The sequence below is a fragment of the Neltuma alba genome, unplaced genomic scaffold (assembly GCF_004799145.2).
Source record: "Neltuma alba isolate B1F8T4 unplaced genomic scaffold, ASM479914v2 tig00010148_pilon, whole genome shotgun sequence".
Taxonomy (NCBI): Eukaryota; Viridiplantae; Streptophyta; class Magnoliopsida; order Fabales; family Fabaceae; genus Neltuma; species Neltuma alba.
This window is the reverse complement of record NW_021635095.1, coordinates 131,782-144,771: the sequence shown is the minus strand read 5'-3', so window position 1 is coordinate 144,771 and position 12,990 is coordinate 131,782. Positions and strand designations below refer to the sequence as shown.

The window sequence follows — 12,990 nt, the reverse complement described above, 5'->3', positions numbered from 1 at the left end:
GCAAGACATTCTCTGGAGTACTGTGGGAAAGACGTTGCCAAAGTTGGTTTAAGATGAGGAGGAAGAAGATAGTGAAAACTTGAGAAGGGTGAAGGGCATATGAGAAAATAGCAGACTACAGCATGTGGAAATGAGGATTACGTGGGCCTTTTAATGTAATTCTTATCACAATTATTAAGGTAATCATGATGCTATTATGTAATGGCCATTACATTGGACAAACCAAACAACGGAAATACAGGAATGCATGAGGATTACATGTAATCGGTTATATCTCTTGGAATTCGACTCCTCCCGGCTTTGGATTTTTTTTTTTTTGGGGATTTGTAAGCTCATCCTTCATTCACTTTATAATTAATTAAAAAAAATAAAGAAATGTGTATAAATACTGCGTAATCAAACTTTTAAAAACAAGTATAAAATGAAATAAAATTTTAACAAATATATTTTAAAAAATATACTACCATATTATACATACATATATATACATATACATACACATATATATATATATATATATATATATATAAAGGAGCAAAGTACAGTCCCAAAGCATAGGTATGCAGCCAAGGAGCCACTTTGCAAGTTTAACTTATAAGGTACATTTGAATTGGCAGTAGAAAAAGCAATTTATTTTTAATCTGACTTTTAGAAAAGTAAGATTAGGTAAAAATTAAATTAGATAAGATGAATTGTATTTGAATTGGAGTTTAAAAAGTTAGTTTGCAAAAATAAAATTGATAAAAGATTATTTCGATTATAATTGAGTAAAAATAAATTTGTTTGAGTAAAAAAACAGGACCCATACTTTGTCTTTCTCTCTTCATTTTTCTAACTCTATAAGCTACAATTTTTAGCTTTTGACTTAAATATGTTATTTTAGCATAAGCTCTTAATTTTGTAAACTCTTTCAAACACACTCAAACATATTAAAAAGCCAAAAGTCACTTAAAAGCCACTCAAACATGGCTCCAAACTGGCACATAAACATGTCCAAACTCCATGGCTAGTCCTTTATCTCGCGGTGTCGCTTTTCAAATTTAATTTCATGAAGCCCATAAAATTAGTCAAATCAATTAATAATCTTACGTTTGACAACCTTTTACCACGACCTGTATCTTGGGACAGAATTTTCGTTGAGCCAAATCATCATTCATGAAACTTTTGAATTGGATTGGCGAATTTTAATGTCGTATAGTACGCTTTGTTTTTGTTACATGGCCAGTAACATCAAAAAGATCCAATGTCGAGTTTGAAAAGCAAAAACAGCATCATATTGCGATTCTTTTTATTTTTTTAATTTCTGAACAGAAACTATATAACAATAAATCACAGAAGGAAAAACCAGGGGTGCAGTAGAAAGGGGCTCCATTCATTAACATCCATCGATAAACCGCAAAGTGCTTTTTTCAATTTTTTTTTTTTTGGGGAACACTCGGAAACTTCATTCACAATCACATGTTATTTTTTTTTGAAATAGAAAAGAAACTACAGTAGGGATCACCGTTGCGGCTTGCAAGATGTCACCATTCCTTCCCACGTGGTTGGAGTTGGAGGAACCCGTATCAATTTTACGGGGTGTTTGAGTAAGAACAAAATTATGGTTTCAGAAGTGCTTTTACGATATACAAAATAAATATGTAGAGGAATTTATCTCGATTTATGAAAAAATGCTTCTAAAAAATCATTATAGGATGTTCCAAACACCCCCTTGATCTCATGTTATTCACATCTCATAATACTAGATCGGTGTTATTTTCAAAAATGAAGTTTTACACTTTATTTATTCGCGTAAAAGATTCTTAATATCGTTAAATCAAGGACTAACTGCGGCTGACATAAATTAATGGAGGTGGCTTGATAATATTTTTTTAATATCAAAATTGAAATTAAACCTAACAAGCAAGCACCGAATCAAAAAACACTGAATCGTTTTTCTAATTATGCAAGAAAGAAAGTCAAGCAAGGTGTTTCGTATCTAGTTATGATATATGCCCTTGTATGAGCAGTTTTTTTAACTGTTATTCTCTCTACAAATGAAACTAAATTCATTTGTGAATAGGGAGGGTGCAATGATGTATCCTGCATGGAGATGCTTTGATCTTCTCCCTCAGAACGCAGTTCTTTATATGGCCGATATCTGTCTTCCGTAGTCTATGCAGCATACAATCCTAACTCATGCACTGTTTCTGCGAGTTTGTAATATAGGTTTGCTCAAAATGATATGACGGAGCTCGATTATCAGAGTCCTCAAACCAAGCACCAGGCGCGATACACACAGCGTGATCACGAAAAATGGCTGCAATCCTAAGGAATTATCATAAGTTATTATTGAAACACTAACTGAAGCGATTTACAAAGAACTCAAGCTACAAAACCACCAAGGTTTCAGTGGCAGATCAAGCAAAGACGAAAGGTTACAAGAAAACGACGACTTTTTGGCAGGGGTGTACACAAGCAAAAAGCTCACACTCGTTACTCTACAACCAATTATATTTGTTTCAATTAGCCTGTCCACTTTCGACACCTAACCCGTACAAGACCCCAGAATACTTCTCTGTGGAGCCATTGAAGAACACATCCCTTAACTTCCTAAATGTACAAGACGTGAGTAAGCTATCGGACCCGGCTTGATGGCAAGCACCAATCCTCTCCACTTCCAACAATTCTGCGAGTTTGTTCAATCCTCCGTGGAGGTTGTTGCAGAACTTCATCAGATGCTTAATATCATACAACGTAGGGAAGTACGTGTTGATCAAAGTAAAGAATCCCGATTGTGTATCAGGCAAGCTGCGGCAGGTCAATAACTTAAGGAGGTAACCAAAATCGTACCCGCTGTGAAATGTGACCCAACGGACTTGATCGTTCAACACCACCCCTGAAGACATCAGAAGCTCCCCAAATCGGTTCACGTCAATGCCCTTCTCATTGTTCTTCTTAAAATCAATTCCACATTGGCGCAGTAGTTCAATTGAATCACTCGCAAAGATGTCTTCGCTAACGTTAAACTCGCGAAAGTTAAATTGCCAAATGCAACATTTGTCAGTGCCGCAAGTAGGAAGATTTCCGTGCTCATCGGAGAAGGTGAGCCCCAGTTGGATCAACTTCAACATATCAACGTTGTCCTTCAGTGTTTGATAGTTATATTCATTGATGTTTTTAAAATTACCCAACGGGCGAAGAACCACACCGGGGAACTCCGTGTCCATGGCGATGTAATTATATTCGTCAACAATTTCACGGATCAACGCAAACTCTTCATCAAGATTGTCCTTCCAAACCTCCCTGATTTGAACCGAATCGCCTTTCTGTAGTATTGACATTTCCGACAAACAAATCCAAACACCAAGGCGGAAAATGCAATCAACCCCAGATCTGCAAAAAGACGCTTAAGCGTTCAAATCTAAAATAGATTTCAAACCGATCTCCGTCACAGACAACAAGAAATCTTCAAGAATACAGAACCTAGGGACCTAAAGCAGATTTGGGGGAATAAAGCCTCGAATCACAGAGTAATCTTCAAGATCCGGCTAGATCTGCACAGAGCGCAGCACAATAAATCCACTAATGAACGAGGAGTAAAGATTTCGAAAAGAAGTATAATTTTAGTAAGAACCCTAACGCTAGAGAAAGTGAGGAGTGAGAAATCAGACCTTGAACTGAAGAAAGAAAGGCTTGAATTTCGCAGATCTCACACTTAGAATCGAAAATTTTGCTTCGCGAAGAAAAAATCCAAGAATTGACCACAGACAGGAGAGAAAGAAAAAGGCGCGGGCGGGGTGTCCTGGATTACCGACTACAAGGGCAAGGGCGGCTCACCGACTGAAAAGGGCTCGCCACGATGGTAGTTATGAAGTCGTTTGCTAGTTGGGCTGCGACAACATAATACCAGTCGTTCGCTTCTCAGTTCTGACCATGCCACTCCCCTTAAAGTTTGATTTTAGAATATCAATTTCAAGATCAAGGGAGTGTTTTGGAACCACCAAAAAATAAGAAGTATTTTTTTTAAAACGAAATAAATTTCTTCACATATTTATTTTGTATATTGTAAAAATATTTTTAAAATTATTGATTCCATCCAAACATTCCTATAAATCTTCAATCAAAGGAAAAAGTTTAAGCCGGAATCAATAATTGCAAACCCAAAAAAAATCTTAAAAAAAAAGGGAAAATTGCAAAAAAAGACCTTGGAATTGCAAAAACGCAGATAGGGACCCTTGACAACTTCACTTTGGGTTTTGACAACTTCAGGACATATTATTCTTGTCAAAACCCAAAGTGAAGTTGTCAAGGGTCCCCATCTGCGTTTTTACAATTCCAAAGTCTTTTTTTGCAATTTCTCCAAAAAAAAAATGGCGTGTGCTAGTTCCCCGTTTTTAGGAATTAAGGTTTTTTATGGCCAGACTAATTAAGAGTTAGTATAAATAAGCATAAATAGAGCACTTGAGTCTAGACTGAGTATCGAAATTCAAAAGTGCGATGAGGTTGAATAAAAGTTTAGGACTCAAATCTTCCTAACACAGCAAAGAAAAATGTCAGCATAACTAAATGATATAAAATCCTGAAATTTAGCATCACGCCAATTTGTCAGGAACTTATGATTTAATGACATAAAATTCCTATTTTAAGCATATTTTAAATGTAAGAATTCAACATTATGGTAAAAATAATTATCCCATCTTGTATAAATATTTATTAATTAATAATCGTATTAATTATATTTTGAATGAAAAAAGTGAAGCCATGTTCTTTTTCTTACTTAAAAAAAAAAACTTAGAAGATACTGATAATGTGTATTTAAAGGGGTCTTAATCAAGGACCAAGTCCGGCATCAATTGAAAGTAACGTGAGGGCAATAATGGTGTTGGGTATAAAATATAAAGTTTGGGGGGAAAAGGGCAATCACTTCCGTCCCCATCATACTCAATATTCATACGGATGGTCCAAAATGGCAGGCTCCACTGCGGAACGTAAATTCCAATTCAAATAATTTCCCATCACTGCATTATCCTTTGGATTTGTGGGACGTATTTGGTCATCATTTTGTCCGGTTATAAGCAACCAAGCCAAAGTGTAAATGAATGGCAGTGATTGATTACCCATCTTTAGTTCTCATTCTGCATTTATTTTGAATTAAGCCTTTTCAATTTCCTCTGCCTCTGATATTCTTCTGCTAGCCTTTTTTATTGTTTAATAACCATTTCCTGATGATAAAATCACGTAAAGCAAATTAAATACTATTGTAGAGATTCCTCACGGGAAAAAAAAAATCCCTCAGAGAAGCGCAGGAGAATACGAGAGATCGTGTGGATTAGCGGTGAACAACTGTGATTTTAGATAATCGTAAATTTTATAAGTGATACTGACTATAAGTGATACTGGTTAATCGTGATTTCTGTTTGGATTTTTTTTTTATAAGTAATTTTAAGAATTGTGATTATGTTTGGTTTTTATTTATTAAAATTACTTATGGGTGTATAATTACTAAAAAGGACATGAAGTTAATAAGGTTGTTTACATTTTCATAATTATTATATTTAATAATAAATTTTATTAATATAATTTAATAAATGACATGAATATTTAAATATTATTTTTATTTTAAAATTATTATTATTTAAAATCACTTACAAAATTTATGTGTAGTACAAATATTAAATAAAAGACCCCATATAAATAAAAGATGAACGAAAATATAAAAAAAAATTTGATTAGCAATTTTAGTAACATAGATAAGGAAATTGAATCTTCAATCAAAATTATAACTAAGAAATAAAATTTAAAAGAAAAACAGTTTCATATTGTATGTTTTTTTAAAAAATTAAAATAATTACCATTAGAATGAGGGGTAGATTGGAGAAAATTTAGTTACTGAAAATTCATCGGGATTTTTCAAACGCATAAGCTATCTTTTGTTGCTTATCTTAAAAGTGCGGTGGAAGGTTAAAATCACGATTCATCAGGATTCTATAAAAATTATCCAAACACCCTAACTATGCTTCATAAGCACTTATTTAAATTTAAACGGACTTATTTGAGATCCCACCGCTTAACCAAACAGGCTCTAAAAGGATTTGAATCCTTGGACGCCGTTTGTGGCCGGCGAGAGCAAATAATTGAATGCGGCCGTGAATTGGAATATTTGAACAGATGTGGCGAAATACGCTGCACATCAAATAACCAAATAGAATAACTTTAAAGGTTTTCGTCTGGACTTCGTTCGCTTTTGTCCTTCAAATTTCTGACACACTGTAGCTAAAGAATCGCATAAAGTGAGAACTGGCACGTCTTTTTAATCATAAATGCATACTTTACTTTAGAAAAATGAATGGAATGAACTTGAACTCTACCTCCACGTTTGTCTAGGAGGGTTTAAATTTTTTTTTATAAACACGTTTTACATAAATCAAGATAAAACTCTTCTAATATATTTATCTTCTATTCTATAAATTATTATTAAAAAACTATTTATAAACTGTTCTAAACAGGTCCTATATGGGATACGAGATCAAAAGTTGTGCCACAAAATACCGAGGTGAGCTTTACAATTTATGTAATACATATAGCTTTTTTTTTTTTTAATATACTTATTATTCCTTCGTCATGGATAATGAAACGTGATTTTATGCACACTCGCAGCACAGCCCACTGTTGTGGCTGTGCACCGCTTAATAGTGAGGGGTTGGGAGGGTCTTAATCTCTCTGGATGGGTTTTAGAAGAGGTTTTTTAATGAATCTGTAGGATGCCAGACGCTGCACTCTTTCAAACAAAAAAAGAAGTGCTTTCACTATTAAGGGCCAATGACCCTACATGCAATGAACCCAACAGCTTACCAACAGAGTCAGGTCAACGAGAAATCGAACAAGGGCATGTGACTTTAAAATTAAAGATACAACTAGCATGTTTAAAAATCTGTAGCCAGTAAACAGAAGGGGGGGGATGAAATGGAGATAAATTTTTTTGGGGGGTGGGGAATAAGCAATTGATATAAGGAAATGACAATTGAATTTAAAAGATTAATTTAATCACAATATGTAAGATCTCAAAATACTTTGAAACACCATCAAGATCCTAAAAGGCTAAAGCCACTTATATCTTAAAATAATATATCCTTACATCGGAAAAAGAGATGGGAATGGCGACAGGGATAAATAATCCGTCCTTTAATTGGAAAATAACCCCGCAAGGTCACAATGAACAGTGCTTCAAATTCCATTTCAGTTTCCACTTGCCATTGACCAATGTATCTAGTTGGGCCTATATTTTCATTTGAGCCCAATGGGCCGATGGCTCCCCCAAAAGGATGCAATCGGTCTTTATGGGGCGCCACAGCTGCCGGGGCCAATTGAGTTTTTTTTTTTTTTTTTTTTGTGGTGCCAGCCAGTGGAGAAATTTGCATGTACATACATTTCCTTTTCATTTACCAACAGGAGTTGGGTCTAGCGGAAGAGATTAGTTCCTCATAACCTGACGAATCAAGATTCGAATCTCCGTTTGGAGAGAGGTATCCACATTTCCTTTTCATTTTACTAGCAGTTTTTTCTCCATATACTCTTTACCAAAAAGTTTAAAAATCACATCTTCACATTTATTTTTAAAAAAAATCAGAAAGACATTTGATGCTATTGGATTATAAGACTCTGATATCTTTCACTACACATACACTAAAGAAGCTGATGGAGTGATTTTTAGTAAGCCATAATTTATTGAATGACTATGTTATTAAGACTTACATTTGATTCGGCTCAGGTGCAAATTAAAACTCTGAGATTAATATATTGCTATGCTGAGCCATATTCACAGTGTACCGCCACCTGTACCTTGACATCGTCCTCGTCCATCTTCAAAGTCAAAACTCAAAACAAAAATGAGCTGAAAAACCACAGGGGATTCGGGGACCCAGAATAATAAAAACAATACCGGCGTGCGCGAAGCTTCCCTTATTTACACTGCATGAGCTGTCTCTTGGTAGCCACGGCGTTAATCGTTTCCCTTTATGCAAAACATCCAGTACGGTACAGTGACCTCCATCCACCTCCAAATCTTCCTGAATCCCGAGGCACTTTCCCCTCCACCATCTTTTTCTTCTCACTTTTTGATCTTCCCTCTCTTTCTTAACGTAGATGTGCCACCTCCATTTTACGAAAAGGGTTGTTTGTTAAAATGTTTAGAAATTAGTATGACCGTTAAAAAAAAAAAGGTGATTTTACTTTGCAATCAATGTATAGATCTAGTCATATCCACGTTCAAACAGCGTGTATATTGAATAAATTCAAGAAGCAGGGAAGGAAAAAAGAAGCAGCAAAGAGTTCGTCTACAGGTGATTTTCTTATTTTGCAAGGGCAATATAATAAATCATGTCTTATACTCCTCCGGTCCTAATTATAAAACCCAATTTGACTTTTTATTTGGTCCTAATTATAAGACCCAATCCATTTTGTCTCTTATATTTATGCATTTTTTTCTAAGATAATCCTTCTAATAATGATAGTTTTAGCCAATATACTTAATTAGCAAGGATATTTTAAGAATGACAACACTTATTTATTATAAATAACCAACTTAACTTACTTCCTTAATCTCCTCAAATAAGTCAATTGGGTCTTATAATTAGGACCGGAGGAGTACTTAATTATATTGGCGATGGATGAACTATAATACTCCTCCGGTCCTAATTATAAGACCCAATTGACTTATTTGAGGAGATTAATGAAGTAAGTTAAGTTGGTTATTTATAATAAATAAGTGTTGTTATTCCTAAAATATCCTTGCTAATTAAGTATATTGGCTAAAACTATCATTATTAGAAGGATTATCTTGGAAAAAAATGCATAAATATAAGAGAGAAAATGGATTAGGTCTTATAATTAGGACCAAATAAAAAATCAAATTGGGTCTTATAATAAGGACCGGAGGAGTACTAATTGCCTATCAATTTTACATTATGAATGGATGGAATTGGGAATAAGAAATGACCGTTTCAATCCAGAGGCCGAAGACAGTTTAAATCCTAATTTATAAGGAGGAAAACAAATGGAATCGGGCTTATGCGGAAAACTCGGCATAAATAGCAAGAACAGTGAACTGTTATCATTGACCAGACTTCCTATAACTCTGTCTCAACTGCCCCGTTCGAGCACTCCTCTCTCCCCACTCTCCCCCCAGTGTAGGCTACTAGAGAATGGCAAAGTGTCACCGGAACAACGTCAGACCATTGATTATTGATCGCCACGATCCTACTACGAATGCAGCCATCGGCGGCCACTTCTGCCTATGGAATGCGCTCTCGGCCTCCTCATTTCGCCGCATCATTTTTGATGCCGTGAGCTGCGGCGACAGCTCCCGTTATCAGCACTCCCATTGCGACGAATTCAGCTCCACTGCCTCAACCACGATATCAACCTCTGGGAACCCGAAGGAGAAGCTCTGAGAACAGATGCAGGGACCATCCAACTCCAAGCGTAACTCCAATGAGAAGTCCAAAAAACTATCGGATCTTCTGCATATGGGAGACTCCCAGAATCGGGTCGAAACGAAAAAGAAGGAATAGGCATCGGAGGAGTGCAAGAGTTGCAAGTAAAGGACTTGAGGAAGCGGCAAGTGGCGGGATCAAATGTTAGACTGCTCGCCAAGGAAAACTTGAAAGTCAGAGGGACTCTCGCAATGCTTGGAGTCATTCCTCCTCTGGTTGGGATGCTTGACTTGGAAGACGCCAACTCTCAAATCGCTTCTGTGTATGCGTTGCTCAGTTTAGAGTTCGGCAATGACGCGTGAGTTCAGTTTTCATCCAATGGTTTCAGTTCCCAGTTTTCTTAAATTATGTTACATCATTTTCTTCCTTCAACTCATTTAGCATGTAGGTGGTCATATGGTGTTTATCATGCTTTTCTTTGTTGATTGCATGTCGGCTTCTCTTCATATTTTAGATTTTATTGTCTTTTCACCTTGATGATCAATTATGTGCGAATGTGGCTAGTTTCTTTTTCTTTTTCTCCCTTTTGCACCTAATAATTCTTACTTCGTTCCTATGTTTATGTTCACCCAGGCTTTCGTTAGTTCTATATATATATATTTATTTATTTATTTATGCTGTTAAACTAGGTTTTTTTTCCAATAATAAGCCTGCCCTTTTCATTTTGATAGAACTTTCTGGCTTCCTGGTCGATTTCAGGCTCTTAACTTCTGTTCTGACTGTGTTTGTTTGTTTCAATCGTTTCTTGTACAGAAATCAAGCAACCATTGTCAAAGTTGGCGCTGTTCACAAGATGCTAAAACTCATTAAATCTCCTACTACTCTGGATTCTTCAATCTCTGAAGCGATTGTTGCAAATTTCCTTAGATTGAGTGCTTTAGATTCAATTATTGGATCCTTTGGGGCAATACCTGTCCTTGGTAGAGCCCTTAAAAATTTAGAGAATACATGTAGCCCGCACACTAAGCTAGATGCTCCGCGAGCACTGTACAATCTCTCCATCTTCCCAACCAGTATGTCATTCATTTTGGAAACCGATTTGGCTCCACATCTGATCAACACAGTAGGAGACGTGGAGGTGAGTGAAAGGGTCCTTCCCATCTTGAGCAATCTGGCATCAACACCAGAGGGTCAAAAAGCTATCGGTGCTGCGCCAGATGCATTCCCCAATTCTGATTGATATATTAAAAACTGGAATGATGCACCAGGATGCCAAAAGAAGGCATTTTACATTTTGATGATTATGGCACACAAAGCTTATGGCCACAAGCAGGCCATGATTGAAGCTGGGATTGTATCATCATTGCTAGAGTTGACACTTATGGGTACCCCACTGGCACAAAAAAGAGCCTCAAGGACATTACAGGTTTTCGGGAGTTGTACATGCAAATGTCTCTACTCCTATGTGTGGCTCTTCATCATCTTGTACAAAGCCTCACGAAGGTGTTAGAAGGTTCGTGGAGAGAGAGGAGGAGATGATGAGCGAGGAGAAGAAAGCAGTGAAGCAGTTAGTCCGACAGAGTTTGCAGAACAACATGAGGAAAATTTAAAGAGGGCTAACATCCCTCAGGAGTTTGTTCCATCAGAACATTTCAAGTCACTCACTTCAAGTTCGACTTCAAAGAGCCTGTCGTTTTGAACATTTTTAGTTGATGAAGGGGATGTCGAATTTGAAGAGGATAAACCATGTAGTTGATTTTCTTAAAATCATAATTTTACTGAGCTTTTGATCCTGTAGCTATTTGCTAGCACATGTAAAATATTGATAATTTTAATTATTAATAACATATAATAATCCAAATGCTTCTTTGCTTCCTTTTCTTTCTGAGTGGGTCTCAGTGGCAGATTCTATGTATTCAATATGATTGCCAATCCTCTAAACATGAAAGCTTTCTGTTTCAGACCTGAAGGCACGATCGAAATTCTTGTGATCATTTTGGAGGGATTCGTATCTATAGGTGGTATGACATGACTGGAGGATAAAATCACAAGTTCATAACTGACAACTCTAAATTCAAGATGCTTGGACGAAAAAATGTTACTGTCAAGTTTCTTTTTAAAATAACGATAAATATACGAGTCTTATTTTCTGCTTGAGAGATTCTTCCCTTGTTGCTTTCAAGTCATGGAAACATTTATTTCTTGCCAGTGTCCTACTAAAGACATAGCTATTTTACTTTTCCTTTTTTTCTTTTGTGAGTGACATTTCACTATTTCTAATTGATGTTATAGAGCATGATTTTATCTCCCACGTTAGCAGGGACTCTTACTGCAATTATTTCCTTTTATAGTTTATCGATTCCATGTGTCAAGTCTTTTGGAATCTGATAGGACCCTCTTATACACAAACTTACAATGAGACTAAAAGTCCAAAATAAACAGGGAACACTTGAGATTGATATGGTTTTACTGAATAACAAGGGAGTAGATGACTTTTACACACTGATTCAAAAGCTATATAACCTACAATGGAAGTGACGGTTACAAACTAATAAGGAACAGAACAAGATACACAAACAGAACAAGATACTACACAATGGACTGATAAACTTGCCAAACTTTCGAGAGGTTGGCTCTCTCCACCCTAAGGGCCAAGATCACAGTTCAAATTCTCCACCCCCCCGCTGAACCCCAAAGAGATGGTTTATAGACCTGAAAAGTGAGTTTCACCACCCCCAATTCATAGACCTTGACTATACCAGTCCTATACCTACCCTACTCCCTATTCTTTCTTCAGAATAGCAAGTCCAGCTTCTGCACAACAAAAAGTAATTTTCCCTTTTTATGCATCTTCCTAAACGTGATCCTATCAGAATCTTTAAATGATAAGAGCTTATGGAATTAATTAGGCATTCACAGTGGGATCTGTAAGCTATTAACCCCCTTACCTCTATTAGTTTAAGTACGCCATTAAATACTGCCTGTTTAATGCCGAGACCTATTTCACTGAACCATTTTCTTACAGCAGCTCCTCACAGATCTCAAGGGGAATGGAAAGATCCCACGTGGGATCTAGTTGTTGAGAGCTGACCTGTTCTTTGCAAAAAAATATCAATGCCATTTCGTCTTAACCATGTTAGGTTTTGTGGGGTTCAGTAACCTGTAACTTCCTGATGGCTGCTTTATTTTTTCTCTGACTCTTGGGTAAACATTCTAAGCTACAGTGATTATTGGTTTATAGTTTTTGTGACTCTCAAGTTATATTTGCTGTGAAAGACAGAGTTCAAGCACAGTCAGTTAGAGCGACGAAAATGAAAGTTGACAATTTGTTTCATAGATAATATGCAAAAATCAGAAAATGGCTCTGAAGCTTCATGATACATTAGGGTAAAAACTTGAACACCTGAAGAGTAATTGCCACTATAGTACTGTGCAACACAGAAGGAAATTTCTGGGTGTTTAGCCAAATGAGAACACTAAATTTATGCTTGTTTATGCTACGTGATATATCAAATACAAGAAGGGTGTAGGAAATTATTAAAGTACCGCACATGGTGCTACTTCATTTGTACAATAG

At 36.2% G+C, this 12,990-nt stretch overlaps 2 protein-coding genes across 4 annotated transcripts; one reads left to right on the top strand and one right to left on the bottom strand.

Annotated features, from left to right (window-relative positions):
* Positions 1-2,296: 2,296 nt before the first annotated feature.
* On the bottom strand, positions 2,297-3,935 carry LOC114754482 (probable CCR4-associated factor 1 homolog 7). Of its 3 annotated transcripts, none has more exons than XM_028943245.1 (3): positions 3,654-3,935; positions 3,466-3,536; positions 2,297-3,375 (listed from the first exon to the last, which is right to left on the bottom strand). In XM_028943245.1, the coding sequence occupies exon 3, from the start codon at positions 3,321-3,323 to the stop codon at positions 2,502-2,504; it is 822 nt and encodes a 273-aa protein (XP_028799078.1). In that variant the 5' UTR covers positions 3,324-3,375; positions 3,466-3,536; positions 3,654-3,935; the 3' UTR covers positions 2,297-2,501. The 3 variants fall into 3 exon arrangements, with proteins under 3 accessions (XP_028799078.1, XP_028799080.1, XP_028799079.1); XM_028943247.1 differs by having other exon boundaries at positions 3,474-3,536; XM_028943246.1 differs by having other exon boundaries at positions 2,297-3,536; positions 3,820-3,928.
* Positions 3,936-9,182: 5,247 nt separating this feature from the next.
* On the top strand, positions 9,183-11,210 carry LOC114754515 (U-box domain-containing protein 13). Its single transcript, XM_028943289.1, is given in 5 exon segments — positions 9,183-9,558; positions 9,561-9,771; positions 10,227-10,862; positions 10,864-11,018; positions 11,021-11,210. Coding segments are annotated over 5 exon segments (1,470 nt in total). The 3' UTR covers positions 11,113-11,210.
* Positions 11,211-12,990: the final 1,780 nt, after the last annotated feature.